Source organism: Adiantum capillus-veneris, chromosome 19, assembly GCF_014529385.1.
Source record: "Adiantum capillus-veneris isolate H3 chromosome 19, ASM1452938v2, whole genome shotgun sequence".
NCBI classification, from domain to species: Eukaryota; Viridiplantae; Streptophyta; class Polypodiopsida; order Polypodiales; family Pteridaceae; genus Adiantum; species Adiantum capillus-veneris.
Window position 1 is genome coordinate 61280496 of NC_140949.1, and position 18739 is coordinate 61299234.

The 18739-nt window shown below is 43.5% G+C and overlaps 1 protein-coding gene, 1 long non-coding RNA gene and 1 pseudogene across 2 annotated transcripts; 2 read left to right on the forward strand and 1 right to left on the reverse strand.

Annotated features, from left to right (window-relative positions):
* The first annotated feature begins 1625 nt into the window (after positions 1–1625).
* LOC147434120 (uncharacterized) lies at positions 1626–4042 on the forward strand. Its single transcript, XM_086489892.1, has 4 exons — positions 1626–2956; positions 3040–3135; positions 3219–3362; positions 3450–4042. The coding sequence occupies exons 1-4, from the start codon at positions 2666–2668 to the stop codon at positions 3600–3602; spliced, it is 684 nt and encodes a 227-aa protein (XP_086346018.1). The 5' UTR covers positions 1626–2665; the 3' UTR covers positions 3603–4042.
* Positions 4043–4243: 201 nt separating this feature from the next.
* Positions 4244–4975, forward strand: LOC147434121 (uncharacterized). Its single transcript, XR_015185238.1, has 3 exons — positions 4244–4464; positions 4562–4654; positions 4755–4975. It is a non-coding gene; the product is annotated as an uncharacterized LOC147434121 (long non-coding RNA).
* An 881-nt stretch (positions 4976–5856) lies between these two features.
* Positions 5857–8563, reverse strand: LOC147434122 (uncharacterized; annotated as a pseudogene).
* Between the last annotated feature and the right edge of the window lie 10176 nt (positions 8564–18739).

The window sequence follows — 18739 nt, forward strand, 5'->3', positions numbered from 1 at the left end:
TAAGGGATCGTGAATGCATTGATCACAGTAACTTTGCTATGGAAGGGGAGAAGCACAAAATCCCATCTTCTTATTTTTCTATTTATCTTGTTCATGAACCGGTCGAATCTTTGCTTATCCAATATACCCACCCCTAGAGGGGCGCCTAGGTGCCTGCATACAATGCCCTTATGAATAACTTTCCCTAACCATTCTGCAGTGTCAAATGAGTCGCTTTTAGAAAGAGAGATTAGTCTTGATTTCTCAGTATTGAACAGTGAGTCAAAAGCAGTAGCAAATAATTGTATCATCTTGAGGGCTCTTCTTAACACTTTTGACTTGGCTTTAACTCCTCTACAAACAATTTTGCAAGCAATTGTTTACCTCCAGGAAGTGACATACCTTGAATTTCCCCTTTTGGTGCACTGTTCTCGAGCAAGGTTACCAGAGGGTGAGAGCCAATAACAAAGAGCAGCGCGGGGAAAGGGGGTAGCCTTGCTTGATCGATCACTTGACCTCAAACATTCCCACTATCATTTTTTTGAAGAGCAACTCAGAGTAACTTCCCAAGCGTGTGCACTATTCAACACATTTTAGGTCCAAAACTGAAAGCCTTCATGACCGCTGCAATTTATAACCACGATATTCTGTCGTGTGCCTTATCCACGTCAAGTTGAAGAAGGATCACTTCCCCCTTAAGCTTCTCATAAGGATACTTGTCTTCCATAAGAGCTTGATAGTGCTAACATAATCTAATCTAGTAGGTGCTCCCAATTTTGAAGATGGTCTATTTAAGCGAATCTCATGAGATGCTTCTCTAGGGCTTGAGGTGAAAAAGGTGAATTATGACACGTGGAGGAGAGAAGGGAGAGAGGGAATGATGGCACATCTGTCAAGTTGACGGGCGAAAGCAGATTTTTTGTTGCATGGAATTCATGCTTCGGGCGCAATGCGCGTGAGGTTGCGAGTTCATCTCCACTCGGACACGGCAACTAGGATCGCAGAGCAGAACGAGTTCAGCTCGGAAGCAAATGTGTGTGCAGTCCGTGCAGAAGGTTGCGCAAGGGAAGATTGTGTGTGCTGAGCATGGATGTCGGATAGGCTCTCTCTCTCCCTCTCTCTATGGTGTGTCGTCCTGGCATGAGACCTAAGGCAAGAAACACTGGGCGATGGGTAAACCCTGAGGCTAGCAACACTGGGAAATGTATGCTCTCTGCGCCGGCATATCCTCCTGAGGTCCGTAGCCGTCGTCCGACGGATGTGCACGGGACCATCGTGAGCTTATAGAGGAAAAGGGGTCGGGTCGAATCAGCCAGGATTCCGCTTAATAAGTCGATAGACCCAGTAGGATCGAGCAGCCATATATGTCTAAAAAGCTTAGTAGGCTTGAGTCTAATGGGAGTGGTAAGCCCATGATTATCTTTAACAAAGTTGAAAGAAATTAAAATTGAGAATTTGGCGATATATATATATATATATATATATATATATATTGCAAAACTCATAGAATGTGAGTATTGAATTAATAAACCAAAAAAAATTACAATCAGAAGCCCAGCCAAGGCATCACAAAGGGTCATAACTTTTCAGAGACAAACACTAGCTTTATAGGGGCCCCTTACCCATACACCTTGCAAACCATAACATCCATACACACCTGATAGATGCTTTCTTCAGAGAGTTCGCAAAAAAGGCATACGAACTAGAGTAAAGCCAAATTAGGGAAGGGTCGTCAACCCTCGTCACTATGTGGCACGGCTGAATTCTAGAGGGGATCAAGGGCTGGGGGAGTAGGGTGGATGAGAGCCGTCCGATTGGCGGGGGACCTCGGTTTAGGGGATGGCGGCGCACTGAATGAAAGGGGAGCGTGAGCATTCAATGCTCTGGTGACCTATGCCTCGGCCCTCGGCGAACTGCGGGCTTGCTGCTTTTCTCCTTGTGTGTCTCCCTTCCTGCGTTCTCCTCCCCTGCGTATCCTGCGTGCTCCTCGTTCGCCAACGCGAGTCCCTGCCAAGGCAGTTCCCGCGTGCAGCGCTAGTTGTATCCTACGGGTCCTGCGTCCTCCTCGGCCGCCAACTCGAGCCCCTGCCACCCCAGTTCACCTTGCACTACCTGGTTTAGCAAGTGTGCACCAGGTGGTTTAGCCACGACACAACCTTGCACCCGAGTTCAAAAACCAGGCTTTCCTCCTGCTCTCCATACTCCCGCCTTCGATGCCTGCAGGCCTCGCTTCATGCGCCCGTGCTTATTACCTGCTTATTACCCTGCTTATTACCACATTTAAGCTTTACTTTATTTGAGCATTGAAGCATTGCAAATCTCTCCATGGTTTCATATGATCCGAGCATTGAAGCATTGCAAATCATACCATAGTTTCATATGCTCCGGGAGCTCTGTGCATTAAGCCTAATACCATACCTTAAGCTTTATGGGAAGTGCACTCGATTAAGCGTCTCGCTTCAAGAAGCTCGCAAATAAACAATCACGAGAGATGGAAGATGCGAGGCCGCTCTACATCGAAATTGTGCGTGACAATGGGAGAAAAACTCGGCAATGCATTGCAACGGAAGAGTGCCGGGCTAACAAAATATGTTACGAGAAGAGGGTCGATATGATGGACCATCTTCGAGATGATCATGGCACCGAGTGTGATATCCCGCTACGCAAGGGTGGTCGACCTTGAGGCATGATGAATCGGACTTCGTCAAGGGCAAACACATACGAGAAGCAATCAAAGGTGCGCTTCAAGGATGCGGCTTATAAGCTCGAGAGAAACAAATCAAAGTTTTTACAAGGGAGGGAGAAGTCCTTGCTTTGGAAATGGAATGCTTTCGATGAGAGTGAGAAGCTAGCAAATGGATCGAAAGAAGCTTTTGTAGAAAGAGAAATGGCCAATGCATTAGGGGACTACATGAGCACAAAAGATGCACGCATGGCGGCTATACAAAAACGGATTGATGGTGGCTTCGAAATGAATGTAAGCATATATATCGCAATCATCAATTTTTATTTGTTATAAGGATTAAGTTTTTTTTGCTCTATGCTCTCGACTCTTTTTAGAAGCGTAACCCCGGTGGAAAAATACATAAGGAAGAGGAAAACGTAGAGGACAAAAAGGTAGAGGAGAAAGTTGATATTGAGCAAGCATGTACTCTGGTATGTCGCATGTAGTGTCGTTATTTAAATGACTAATTGTATTGCATGATGTTTTGGTGTTAAATGAGTTGCATGTCTTGTAGCCAAATCTCAAATTGGATGATGGTCATGGTCCTTTGTTTGCACCCGTGAAGCAAGGGAAAAAAATGAAATTCATAGAGGGCACTCCCGTACCGCTAGGTGCTTCCTTGCTTGAAAATTCGTTGTCCATTCAAAGAGGAAAACGGGTAAAACTTTGTTCATGTAGTCATATAAATCATGCATATAGTAAATAATGTTACTTAGCTTCTCTTGATCTTGTCAATATACTTTAGATTCGGGTGACCATTGGTTCGTCAAAGCAAATCCAAATTAGTGACTCTTCTCTTTGCAAAGGCGACATGCCACTTTATTTGGTGATAAACAACGGGGGAATTAACTTGGAAGCAAGTAGTAGTAATGGCAACGAGTCCATAAAACCAAGGTGAATATTACCATCCTCTAAAGGTTTGACATTCTCTATCATTTGTTAATGTTTGAATTTGCTTTGACATATAGTTTTGAAAGTGGATCATCGATTCACTTTAGATCTCATCGATCTAATATAATTTCGGAAGTGGACATGAAAATGCTTGAAGATATTTCTCATGCCAAAGCTTCCACAAAAACAATGAACTTGTTTATGATGTAAGTATAGCTTAAAGCTCATTTCTATGCTTTCAAAAATAGTTCGTGTATTATGTAAGTTTTCAACGCAATGTCTTTGTTTTTTATGGTGATAGTTGGATAGAAAACACATTGCCTAAAGAGATTTTAGACAAAGTCTAGTTCATGGATAGTTTATGGTATGACTATGTTACACTACGTCACCATGAAGACATTGGAGTTATCAAGAATTACTTGCAAGGTTTAGATATGTCTCACCATTGGTTCCTTTTTCTACCAATAGTTAGTAGGTATGCTTTATTCACTTTCTTTTAGCTTGAAAGTGATGTGATGTACCTTTGGTTGTCATGCTTAATTTGTTGCATATTTATGTCTTGTTTAAGTAACCATTGGGTCCTTTATATCATCTTCAACAATCACTTCAAAAAGCTTGACAAATTTCCATGGGATTCACATACTATCATGTACTTCAATTCATTGCCGGATTCTAATGGCACAACCTATCTTGCTAGTGTTTATGGGTATGTATGTGGTAAGGAATATAGAGGTTATTGGGTGAGAGTTGGATCTAAGAGCTTTCCTTGTAGGGTTCTTGAGATTCTATCTCACAATTGTTCGAACGAGGGTTTGAAAGAGTTCATGGCAAAACCAAGAAAAGGACTTTCACCACTAGAAATACCTGAGGTGTGTCAATGGCTCAAGTGTTGTACGCATGTGTTGTCATGTTGATAAGATCAATTTATATGATTTTTCACTATTGAAAATTGATGCATGTCTTTAGGTTCCTCGTCAACCAGATGTCCATGATTGTGGGTTTTATGTCATGGCTTATATGAAGCTTGCTGGGGCCTTTGGCAAACGATCAAAGAGCTGGGTATGTAAATGTTTTTCATTGAAAAAACACTTAACTTTATGTGATGGTCTGTTTTTTAGTGATTTACATGGTTCACTAACTCTCTATGTTTGATGTACAGCTCACAAAGACTTGGTTCAAGCACCAATCTGTTCAAAGGCTAAAAGAGGAGCTTATAGCATGGAGCAAAAAGTCTCTAGGACTTGATGGAGTCCAAGGATGATGTGTTTTGGACACCCCATACTAAGATATCTATGTAGCACCTCTTTTTTATCCCATGCGTTGGAAATCGCGTTATTATATGAAAAACGTTTGTGATGTAACTTTTGAGATGTAATTTTTGAGAGCATAGTGCAATATAATCCATCTTGGTTCCTCCAATATGTCTCTCTGTGCATCTACTCTTGCTATGTGAGAAATGATGTGTTACGATGTGAGAAATGATGTACAAAATAATGTGTGAGCATGTAAGAAACAATAGACCAATTATTGTTGGGGTAAAAAGCTCAAATGGTAACAAGGATATGCTACAAAATATAAGGAGCCAAGTCTTGAACTAAGGTAATGCAAATTACATGACAACCAAGCCTCCATTTGTGATACAAACTAGGCATAAGGGGTGACCCAAGGGTGAGCTAAGAGTGCAGAAAGGGTGAACTAGGGGTGAACTAGGGACCATATCAAACTGCATTAAAGTGAACTAGGGGTGAACTAGGGAGGAAATCTGAGAATAATTCCTGAGAGGATGGTTTTGGGCCTAGCAGTGGTGAACTAAGGGTGAACTAGGGGTGAACTAGGGGTGACCTAGTCTAATTGCAGTATGGTGAACTAGGGGTGAACTAGGGAGGAAATCTGAGAACGATTCCCGAGAAGATGGTTTTGGGCCTTGCAGTGGTGAACTAGGGGTGAACTAGTCTAATTGCAGTATGGTGAACTAGGGGTGAACTAGGGAGGAAATCTGAGAATGATTCCCGAGAGGATGGTTTTGGCCATGTAGTGGTGAACTAAGGGTGAACTAGGAGTGAACTAGGGATAAACTAGGGACCTAATCTGAGAATGATTCCCGAGAGCATGAGCTTTTTCCCTACAGTGGTGAACTACGGGTGAACTAGGAATGAACTAGGGATGAGCATTGTTTTTGGCCTGACAAGGGTGAACTAGGAGTGAACTAGGGGTAATCTAAGGGTGAACTAAAAGTGAACTAAGGGTGAACTAAAAGTGAACTAAGGGTGAACTAGGGATTGATTTGGTGTGAGCACCACAAAAATTCTTAGAGCATACGATATTGCAAACCAAATGTAAATTCATATATTGAATGGAAGAGTATCAAGACAAGTGTAACTAGAAGTGAAATAGACATAAACCTTGATTAAACCAAATAATATACATGACCAATATGGATCCATCACACGAGCACAAGCCTCCATTGGGATCCAAACACATTACATAGAACTTCACCATTGTCTTGAACCATTGTAAAGTCTCTCTCATCTATCGGGGTTTCTCTCGATGTACAAGAAATAATCTTGCATACTACATTTGTTGGGATATCACATACTCTCACATGTTTATCTATTAGGTAGGTCTCTCCATCCGGAAGGGTATGTTGTGACAATAAAGGCAATAATGCATGGCAAGTTGCACCTGTAATGGTAACCCTAGGGTCAACCATGAATGTTTTGGTGCAACAATGTGGACACCAAATTCATGGTGTCTCATGAAATCGGACTTGAGACCTGCCACGTTGATGTTTCCTTCGCAATATACCAGTTACGTGAGCTCGCTTTGTTGGTTGGGATGTCCCTGCTTCATAAACCTCTATATTTGGCTCCACTTCTTGTGGCCTCTTCCCATGCCCAAGTCTTGTTTGAGTTACATGTGCTTGTATTTGCCGTATACTTCCTCTCATAGGCATCTCAATCACCTTCGGTGGCGAGCTGTCTTTAGTAAGGTATCCTTGCAAATGTTGAGTTCACGTAACAAGACTTCTTTTTGAGACGGATCATTTTCCTTTAAGCCTTCTTCAATCCTTGTAAGTATCTTCTGACCTCGCTTACACATTTCAAGACCTCATTATCATCAACCCCATCCTCAATTGAGTTTCCTGCGAAATATTCATTGATATCTTCTGTGTTCTGAAGATCTTTATCAACGGCATGCTCATCATCCACAATTGGAATGAAGGGATACAAGTGTGGAAAGTACTTTTTTATGATTAGGTGAAGTGCATATAGATGTTTACACCCGCTTGCCCAATCTGGGAAATCACAGTAGTTGCATTGCATGCTCACATGATGCCAGTGGCTTGTATTAGAAATACTTCGAACCTTGAATAATAGTGTCATCTCATTCACAATTTCCAAGGTGAAAGGATCACCCTCGTACAGTTATAGTATTTTCTCCCCACCATGTAATCGCGTAGTGTGTTGCTTTGAAGAGCCCCGGATGTTGTAGCGGCCTGAGTCAACTAGAGTAACAATACCAAATCAAGTTTAGGGTTCCTCTTTCATAACAAAGAGAGAAATAAATCCATGAGGGCTTGTCTTACCTATTTCTTGTTTTTGTTTGAAGAACTCTAATAAAGTACCACCCATTCTAGTGCCAGTTGTTGAATCACCCACAATAGCATGCAAGAGATCCACAATCGATCTATTGATCCGCGCGTCTAATATGGTATAATTTATGTATTGCCACAATCTCTCCACTATGTTGGTAGTGTCAACATTCCAATAGTTGAATAAACGACCAAACTTGGGCCATCTTTTGCGCCATGGGCAGTCACATCGACACCAACCATTTGTCACATACCTCTGCACATTAACATGAGCTGCATAGTGTTGAAGAAGTTCTTGGTAGTGATTCTCAAATTCTACTTCATTGAAGGCATGCATAAGTGTTGTCATTGATGAATAAAGATGATCTTGGAGCTCCTTTGGTACCTACAAAATAAAAGAACAATTGGTTATCAAGGTGCACAGAGACCCACACATGCATTGCATAAGAGTCCACAAACCTTTGGAAGAAGATTTTCCACCCATGCTTTCTTTGTGTGGAACCAACACACAATAATGTGGCAAAAACGTTGTTCTCGGGGTCCCGTTTCATAAGAATGCCAACAATATTCATCTCCATTGATGACCTTTGAGAATGCTTCAAGCTCTAAAGCAGATTTGTCAATGACAAGGGCGGTAGGTCTAACATTCCCCATTCTAGATAGGATTGTAGATAATGTTATCTCTAATGCTATCCTCTCATGGTCTGATCCTGGGTCATTAGAGCATAAACCAAATTGGAATACCCACACCATGTTGGTTTGGCAAGACAACGGCATATAGTGGTAGCCCAAATGCATTCGTCTTAAAAGTGCTATCAATAGCCCATGAGTTACGCCGAGAGAATCGCATAGCCATTTCCAACATCCATTGGTCTTGAATGATAAGAATAAAGGGCTTTTCACTGTCATTTGTTGCATGAGGATTGTAAGGTTGGTAGTAGCACACCTACATGTTTTCACAAAAAAAAAGCTTCAATAGGCATTATGCTCAAACAACTTTTGGTCACTACAACTCTCACAAACGAGCACAATATATTATGGATACCTTTCCCTGCTTCTTTAGCATTGTAGCCTCGGTCAACATACATGTCCAATCATCCCTAGAAATTTTTCCTTGGAGCACAAAATGAGAAGTATACCTAAAATGCATTAGTTTCACCACTAGAAATTACAAAGTGTACTTGAATCAAAGAGATAGCCCAGTAAATACCTTGATTTCGTATTTGAAATGACATCATTGAACCTTCCCTTTGTATCATAAAGAATCTGAAGGTCACTTGATCAACGGAAGAAGACCGTTCATAATGTAATTGCTCTTTTGATAAGGACATCTTTGCAACACTTCGTGCATTGCCAACATCAAAAAGATCTTCCATACAACACTCAATCACATTTAGGTGGACAGGTAAGTGGTATAAATCCTCACGACTACCAGGGGTATGTCCTTCATGAAGAGGAAACAACAAAATGGATGCCTTTTTGTTACCATCAAGATATTCTACTTTGACTTTGAAAGGGCATCCACACTTCTTTGTTTTTCTAAGACTCTTTTTGGTACCTTTATTATGGGGTTGTCCACCTCTATGACAAATGTAATCGATAGTGGTCTTAGAGATACCATGGTTCTTACTGGAACGGACCATAACAAGCCTCACTTTATGCTCAACCATAATATCCACCAAAGCTGCTTTTACTTCTGATACATCTACACTTTTGTGATGCGGAAAACGCACATATGTATGCTTTCTTTCGGCACTATTGCATGCCTATAAGTATTCCTTCCATCTGTTACACTCACAAGCACTGAGAAGGTCCTTCACATAGTCAAGTGGAATCCCATGTCTTCTAATGTCCACACACCACTCTAACTTGATCGTTCTAATGGTATCTTCTATCCCCAAGTGATTTTGTTCATACCCCTTTGTGTGGCAACCTTGGAAAATGTTCCCCCATTCTTTGAGATAAGATATCTTGAGCTTTGAAGATGATGAGGGTAAACAAAGATAACTCATGCCATCTTCAGGTTGTCCCAAGCACAAACCTTCCTTCATTTTTCTCCATCTACCCAAATCTAGCACCCCTCTAGTATCACAAGCTTTAAGAGCTGCCAAGGTGATTAAAGTGTCATCCCTAATCACATTCTTCATCAACTCATAAGTACTCCTTTCAAAAGAATAGAAAATAGGAGAAACATATGCTAGTGGATCAAAGGAAGGTAACCTTGTTTGTGTCCTCCGCGATATGACTTCATCATCTTCAAAGGATCTCAGAGAGTCACTAGCTTGATCACATGTGTTGCTACTGCTTGAGTCACTCTCCCACTCTAGGTCCGATATGATCTCGTTGCCCGCATGGTCTTCAAGTGATTCCATATTGTAGGAAGCCAAGTTTAGTTCACTCTTAGTTCATCCTTAGTTCACCTCTGTGAACCCACATTTACAGGCGAGGCCAAGCTCACCACTAGTTTACCCTTAGTTCACCCCTAGTTCACTATGGTGAAGTACAAAACCTTAGTTTACCTCTAGTTCACCCTAGTTTACTGTTAGTTCACTAATTTCAAAGCTCTCTCTCCTCACTATACGTGCACATTAGAGTCCCCCTATGTGAAGGTTTGGCTTTTTAAAATGTGCCTTCTCAAAGTAATAATGACTGCCCTTTAACTATCCTTGTATTATGTGCAAATCTACTTTTCAGGCCTAGTTTACCCCAAGTTCATCTCCAATCATTAATCAATCTTCCTAAAAAGACGTGCAATTTGCTTTTCCACCCTAGTTCACCCCTAGTCCACCATATCTTAGTTCACCCCTAGTTCACCCTTAGTTCACCCCTAGTTCACCGATTCGACGGACGGCTAGGATTATGTTTCGCTTCCCACTTTCTTTTCCCACCATAGATCCCCTCTGGAATCCAACCGTGCCACATAGTGACGAGGGTTGTCAACCACCATTACCTCTTAGAAGCCGAACTAGACGAGAAATCACAACCAAAAAGAGGACCATCACTTCGAGTTAGAGGAATGAACCTGAGGATCATCACCATGGACCAAGATTTTGTAAGGGAGCCATGCCCCATCGCGAGGAAGACTAGTGGTGCAAACAGGTCCGTAAGCCTGCCACACCTGCGAAGACTGCCGGCGAGTCAATCTGAGGATTCGATCGTCATTTTAGCCAAAGCAGGCCTTGGAGGGGCGGCCTCCACCACCATCACAAAAATTGATGGGTCGATGAAGCCGTCAAGGAGAGAGGGCTCAGGTTAGCAAGCAGGGTCAACAAGCGGCTCTCCCCTCGGAGTTAGTCTTGGCCCTCTGCGAGCAGATCTCGTCCCCCATGGAAGAGACCCCACCACACCTGGGAGCCCCCTAGAAGGAAAGAGCTCACACCTCCCCCAGACAACCCACCTATGAGCACTATGCGAGCCCTCCCTGGTTCGCGTAGTGCCGCCGAGGCTAAAGCAAGAACCCCCAACCCCTAAGGTTGCAAAGCTTTAGGCGAGATATTCTTTGTGGATACCATAAAAGGGGGGAAGAGCAGTCATACCTAGATGTTCACTTAAGGACTCAACCTTACAAACAACACCTTACATTAGTCGCACTAACATGCCAATAGAAGCACACTTTTGTCTCCCATGTCTTCCGTACTCATTTGCAGACAGTCCTTGTGAGGTTGACGGACACTTGCTAAACAGACGTAGAGGGTCTTCAGAAGCCGCCCTACAACCAGAGCAAGTGTTAGTGCTGATCCCTCTAGCATGACCCTTAATTTGAGTTGGCATGGCTCCCAAGAGCACCTTCCAGATAAAACACTTCATGTATTCAACGCTTCTTTGCCAATGCTCTTCGGACCAATTTTTCTTCCATATTTTGATCAGTGGGCTAAACCAGTCTACTTTGTAAACCAACTCACAATAGGTGTCCTAGGTCCTGGGGAGCGAGAACACTCTATCTTTTGGCCAATGCCAATCTTTCAAGTCTCTCTCAGACCAGAGGACAGGTGAAGTGATGTTGATAACACTTCCAAGAGTCTACTGATTAGAATCCTATCGTATAAACCCAAATTATGATGCAACCCTAAAAGCTCCACCTCCTTCTAGCAGAGGGTTTTTGTCATCCCAAAGGTGAAATAGTTTAGTCTAGGAACTTATTGTAGCCTAGTTTGACGATATTGTGTGTCTTAGCATCGAGATCATCCATGTTGTAGGAGCTAAAAGAGGGACACCAAGTAGAGATAAAGAGTGGCATCATGCATTGAGCTACCTAGGCTTCTTGTGTAGCATTGTTAACCCTCACGGCTCACGGACACCCCATCACCTACGACGGACGTGTATTATGTATTTGGTAGAGTCAGGTACCGGGCTTGTCGGACCAATAGGAAAAGGGTAAGAGTGATCGCCGATGAGAGGCGCACTCTAACTGGGACATTCAAGGGATTAGTTGGCTAAGCATGGGCGCCCAAGTGTGAATGGGGTGTGCTCGTATAAAAGCCAACTAAACCTAAAATTCACTCATTCTCTCATTTGTGCAATAGAAGAGTGCTCTTGCTCCATCTCCATCTCCATCTTCTTCTTCTTCACCTCCTCGTGTGTGTGTGTGTATGTGTGTGAGAGAGAGAGAGGGAGAGTGTGTGTGCGATCGGGCATTACGAAGGCACGACGGTGGCGAAGCGGTTGAGCGCGGCACGACTGCAGCTTCTTCTTCATCGCGGCGAGGAATCCTCCACGGCAGGAGCATAGAGCGGTGAGTGACACACCATTGCCCTCTTTTGAGCTTGCTAGATTAGTCTTGTTGTGTGCTTGGAGCCATTTGTGGCTCTCACACGGTGTATCGGCAAGTCCCTTGCTTTCCGCGCGCGGTCGTCGCCCCCAAAAAAAAAAAAAAAAAAAAAAAAAAAAAAACCGAATATTTAAGCGTGAGTGACTGGGGGGCTACACTAAAATTTTGATCGGGATCATTTCCCCAAGCCCAAGCCCAAGCCCAGGCCCAGGCCCAGGCCTCAGTCCTCAATCTTATGATATATACTAGACTCACTCTTATATATATACCCTACTCCCTCAAGAGGGAATGAGAGTATGTGGGGCAAGTCCTCCACTCTCCTCCCTTCTCTTCCCACTTGCACCCTTAGACTTTCTAATTCGAGCCTAGTTCCCTACTAGAAATTGACGGTTTTAGGGATTCCGAGGGCATAAAGTGACCAAACGGAGGGCTGTAAAGCACGGCACGTCCCTCTGACCGAGACGCTCATTTTGAGCTATCATACGTTCTATTCTATATCTGGGTCAGAAAAAAAGGACCAAAAAATCAAAAAATAAGAAAAGACTTGGGTTGCAAAACACCCAAAATTACTAGGTGAGCAGCCTTCACGGGCCCTCACTGACACTTCCAGGGGATCCAAGTCATATGAACCTACGCTCTGGACGAGTGTTAGAGCACGAACATATTGGTAGTGCCTCCATTTACGCGGGCACCCATTATTCCTCCACCCTAGGTTCTGGACCTTCGGCCGGGACTCAACGTAGCGCGACCCAAGATCCTCATATCGCGTCTAGTGATTCTTCCTCTGACTACGAAGTCATGGAGGGGTATCCTACACCAAACCCTGATAGTTCAAGTCAAGACATGCATGCCATGGGCCCACGGCCCGGGTCCAGCGTGTTTAGCCGCTTAAAAGAGACCCTTAGTAGAGCTACTCGCTCCGAATATGCGGTTAATGAAATAAATGAAGGGAGTGGGGAAGTAAATTCGTCATTCATGCCTAAAATGGACCCTATGCTTCTTGAGAGTGTGCATGTGAATGTTCCATCCACTGCACCTCCGGATCCTTTAGGACTATCTCCCTTTGAGGTTTTACTACCCGATGGTAGGAGTCTTGCCGAAGTGCAAGAGATCGAACGCTATATGCAAGCAACAAGGGAGAGGGAAATTGAGAACCTACGAAGGCTAGAACAAAGTCGAGCCCTGAAAGCAAAGGCTCCTATGACAACAATCATGCCAGCCGAGCAACCAAGTGCTCCCAAGGTAGCAGTCACGGAGGGGCAAGCTATGGGGAGCAATAATGCTTCCACTTCAAGGGAAACCTCCAGCACGCCAGGCCTAGATGGGATATTCCTAAACGAAAATTGGGAGTATGACCTACAAGCAGAAGCTTTAACTGATCGGTACACTGGACACACCTATCATGTGGGTTGGTTAGATATTCTACAATCCACATCGGGTGCTACTAGCATAGATGAGCAACAACAGAAAGTCTGTGATGTCCTCCATAGGATTGTCGAGTTAGAAAGACAGAACACAGGGATCAACATGCCTTCAACAGGCCTAATGAGATTTTTGGATACAGGAAAGGCCAACCAACCAACCCTGCCACAAATGGAGACTCCCTCAGCGAGCCCCATTGATCCTCCATATGTTGTTTCTCCAGGAGCCTCAGTACAATCTGAGCCCACAAGTGGTAGCTTTACCTTCCCAGATCTAGCTCATCTTTCTCTTAATGACACTACGGCTACCATGCATATCCCAATGGTGAGCATGACAAGAAGTACACCATGGAGTTCATTTGTTAACACTGCATCGATGCCTAGTAGCACAGTGCCCCCAACTATACCTACATGTATGTATCAATCATGTGCACCTGTCGTACCTCAGCCTCATGTAGCTCCTACACCTCCGATTATTCCAAGAGCTTACAATCCACAATGGAATTATCCAAGCTCTTATACAAGTGGAGCCATGCCATTTAATAATAACATGCCATATCAGGCACCCCCTATGCCTAGGGCCACGCCTGTAAACTTTGGACCACCGTCTGGTACACCACCATACGAAATATGGGACCCAAGAGCCGCGCGTATGCCAAGGCCAAGGCCAACTCTCATCTCACATGTGGTTCCAGGAGCACATACACCCATTATACCTGCTCAAATAGGAGATTTGGTAGCATTTGCTCAAACTATCGGTCGCTCTATTGTGGAAAACATGCGTAGTGCACCTGATAGAGAGCCTAGGAGCAAGGCAGTTCAAGTAGCTAAGCTTACACAGAAATTCAATGGAGACGGAGATGCTAGAAAGCATATGGAAGTCTTTGAACATGTGTGCGATTCCTTGGAAGAGCACAATGAGCTACATAAGTGTAAGGCTTTGAGTTTGACCCTAAGCGGAAAGGCTGGAGATTGGTATAGAACCTTAAGAGTAGAAGAAAAAAAGATCTACTCTACTCTTAGGAGACTGTTCTTAAAAGAATACATACGAGAGGGAGTACTTTGGGGTGTAGCCTCTCAGCTCCAGAAAGCCCAACGAGAAGAAGGTGAATCCGTGAGAGACTTCATTAGTCGACTAAAGAATTTGAACTCTCGATGCAATCCAAACGAGCGATTCAACAACAACCAATTGCTCGATAGATTCATTAGGGGACTACGACATGAAAGTATCTATAATGGCCTAGTCATTAGAGGTATCACTACTTGGGAAGCAGTCACCATGAATGCAATCCAATTGGAGGATAATTTAATGATTGCAAGAGAAAGAGTGTCTGTCGAGCCGAAGTCTAGTAGCTCACAAGCATCAGGGCATGAGCCAATGAAGATAAAGCCAATCGTGAAAGAGCAAACGATATCTGAGATGACTTTGGCAGATCTCACAAAGGCCATCCAAGAAAGCCTTAGGGGTAATCGTGCTCCACAAAACACTCATATGTATCCAAGAAGGGAGCAACAATGGTGCTCAATTTGCTTGGGCCCACATACTACAAGTGAATGCCCTACTTTCAGAGTAAAGTTTAATGGGACTTGTAACGCGTGTGGTAGGTATGGCCATCAAGCGAAGGATTGCCTAATGCTTAAACGCATCATGGAAAATAGACCGCCTATAGCTTGGGCAGACTCACCTCGAGTTCCTGCATTGATGCCTACCCCACCCATGGAGCAACAGTTGCCATTACAGCACATGGTCCCTAGAACCCAAAATGTGGTCCAAACCACACCGTTGCCACCTCCAGTGCTAGGACCGCAACCCCCTCATCCAAGAGTTACACCTATGAACCAAATAGGTTGCGAGTCATCTAGTACTTATGTAGATTGCGAAGAGGACATAGACTCTAGTATCACCTATGGAGTCAACATGCTTGAGGAGTGTCCCATGTACTATATGGAAGACCATTGGGGACAAATCAAACCGGTATATCAAGCTACTGCGCTAGCAGCAAGAGGCCAAAACATTAATAGTTTTGCCAGGAGACCACCTCTTCAATGCTACGAATGTGGTGGACCACATCGAGTAGCTGAGTGCCCCATTAGAATACAAAAGAATGCCGCACTAATGCAAACCAGTCAAGGGAGTGCATTGGCAATGCCAATACTCACTTGTAATCGTTGTGGCATAGATCATTTGATTGCACAGTGTCCTAACAATCCAAACGCACCGAAAATCACACCATTGAACATAATAGAGATTGTTGATGGGACACCACCAACTATAAACATAGCACCAGTGAATGCACTCACACGGTCGATGCTCCAAAAGCACAATTACATCCTCGAAGAGAGAGATGCTGCATCCATTCGCCGAGCGAGAAAGAAGAAAACACGAAGAAAGAAATCCCTTAATGCTTCTAGCTCAAAACCTAGTTCAAAGACTAACATAGGGACAGGAGAGGATCCCGTGTATATGAATGACCCTGAGGATGACTCAGATTCGATAGAGACCACAGAGACCAAAACTGTTACTACAAAGGAAAAAGCCAGTGAGGAGGATCATAGGAGGGAAGTACGACGAACACCAAAAGAGTATTCAAAGTTAAACTACCCAGTTGCGAACCCCCAAGATAAGCCACGAGAGACAAAAAATGAGGATTGCAAGAGAAAGATTGGAACCTATCCAAACCCAACAGTGGAAATTGAACGAGTCCAACAACTGAGGGGTTTGGTGGAAGAAACTCAACGAACATTAAAACCTGAACCCAAACATATCCAGATGTCGGACACAGTGTTTCCCACACAAGTTCAGCCTCACAAAAACTACAGGCCGTTAGCTATACCCAGTATCATTCGGGAAGAGAGTGAGGGTAGGACATTTGAAAGTGGACACACACCTTTCCTACTAGAGAGAATGTTTGGTGAGGGAATACCTGACCCCCTTGAGGAAGTGGAGATTCCATCTTCACCATTCTCTTGTCAGGGTCCTACGTCCCACAAGATGCCATTAAATGTTGCCAAATTGATGGATTTCATGTCTTCAGAAGTTAGAACCACCATCATGTCCAAACTATACAAAGACCCCGAGCTAGTCTCAGCTCTTCGAGCCTTCCTCAATGGAGAATTACAGGCCGGATTACCAGAGTTTGCACATATGAACAAACCTGACTCGGTAATGAATGATGAGGAACATTTAGCACCACCATCTGACCTAGCGGGACATGAATCTGTAATTGAAGTACCCGTTAACAAGTTGGGACAATACTTTGAAGGTGATGAATCTAATGCTACTCTGCCAATCACTACTAAAGGATTAATTGTAAAGGGAGTCCTTGACGGTGGTGCGGGAGTCAGCATGGTGACAAAGAGTTGTTGGGAGTCTATGGGGAGACCTCACCTTGAAGCCACAAGCGTAGTGGTAAAAATGGCTAATGGATCTATTGTTACGCCTATTGGAATGCTAAAGGATCTCAGAATCAAGGTCTTGGGACACAAGGTAAGTCAAACTTTCATTGGTATGGATTTTTCCAAGCATCCTATGTCATTTGAGATGATCTTAGGGCGTCCATTCATGAGGGAAGCAAAAATGGTGCATGACTGGTCCAAAAACCACGTCTACTTACAGTTTAAAGACTCTGTCATTCGAGTTGATCTTTTAAGTGGTCGAACGCATCCTCTAGGAAATAAATTCATCATTGATAATCGATCAGACACAACAATTCACTCAGCTCCATTACAGTATTGTTACACGTGTAACGAAGACACGGATATTGGGGAGAACTCTCCTTATATGGATATCCTACCCGGAATGGCTGAGTCAGACAATGTCGATTGGGTACACCTAGCGGCAACTATAGATACATGGGGAGCTAGAGGAACAACCTGGGTAACACCAGATGGGGAAGAGATACCACACATTGCACCAGTAAACATGTTAGGTGTAGCGCATGTAACATCTGATGATAAGAAAGAGGCACACCTACCTGAGAGTGAAACCGATGATTCCTCAAAGGCTTCAGGCCAATACACATCAGAAATGGAATCTCAGGGAGAAATGGATTTAGAACCTGAGGAAACATCGAGTGAGCCAAGTATAGAAACTGAACACTCAAGGTCTAGTACGACCATCTATGGTAATTTATATGAGAGTGAAGAAGATACAAGCGAAGACCTATCAAGCGAGTCGAGTTCAAACATTTACCAAAATCAAACCTTAACAAGAAACAAAGGTCATATAAGAGACGACGATATCGAGCAAATGTGAGAGCTAGGATAAACAAGGAAAGATCTACTGCAGAATGGCTTAGCTATCTAGGGGCATGTGATGCTCATCGAAAGCTAGTAGACAATTGGGGTGAACATCTCCAGAGTGTCATGTGGTGCAGCCCGCAACCCATTGACCTCGCTCAATTGGAGGTTACAGAGCCAAAATTGAGTCGAACTATAAGAAGACGTCAAAACCGAGAGTTAGCACAACAACAAAAGGAGGCAGAACTAAAAGAAAGGTCTCCGTCAGGACAAGAGCCTGCTAACTTACATACGGCTCCTGAACATTTTAAATCTTATACCACGGGGGAGCGAAAGGTTGTGTATACCAAAGCCCAACGAATACCTACCAATGGAAGCAGTGGAGTCTATGATGGTCCAGCGGTAGTTAAAGAGATAGAATTAGCAGAACCAGGTGAGGAGTCTAAACCAGTCTTTATTGCTCAAGACCTTACCGAAACTAAAGAGGCTGTACTTAAGGAGCTCCTCAAGGAATACAAGGATATCTTTGCTTGGACATATCATGACATGAAGGGCGTTTCACCTTCTGTGGTGCAATATACAATTCCCATGATCAACACTGCTAAACCCGTCCAGCAACGACCCTATCCAATGAATCCTAAGTACGCCAAAATTGTACAAGAGGAGATTGAAAAACTTATCCAATGTGGATTCATATACCCTATTGAGCACTCAGAATGGGTTTCTCCAATAGTCATCGTGCCAAAAAAGAATGGGAAACTAAGAGTGTGCGTGGACCTCAAGAAAGTTAATGTAGCTACTAGGAGAGATCATTATCCCTTGCCATATTCAGAACATGTGCTTGAAAGAGTTGCGGGCAAGGAAGCTTATAGCTTTTTAGATGGGTACTCTGGTTACAATCAAATCACAATTGCATTAGAGGACCAAGCTAAAACTGCTTTTATCACAGAGTTTGGAGTGTTTGCATTTCGTGTTATGGCTTTTGGCTTAACGAATGCCCCTGCTACATTCCAACGATTAATAAACACTGCGTTTAAAGAATTTCTAAGGGAGTTTTGTGAAGCTTTCCTAGACGACCTTTGTGTTTATTCTTCTTGGGAGAAGCATTTGTTATATCTACGAAA

Excerpts from the sequence above, each read along its gene's own strand:
- LOC147434120 (XM_086489892.1), top strand. The coding sequence starts at position 2,666 with ATGATGAATCGGACTTCGTCAAGGGCAAACACATACGAGAAGCAATCA. Across the intron at positions 2,957-3,039 it reads ATGGTGGCTTCGAAATGAAT|AAGCGTAACCCCGGTGGAAA; the intron begins GTAAGCATATAT and ends GACTCTTTTTAG. Across the intron at positions 3,363-3,449 it reads CCATTCAAAGAGGAAAACGG|ATTCGGGTGACCATTGGTTC; the intron begins GTAAAACTTTGT and ends AATATACTTTAG.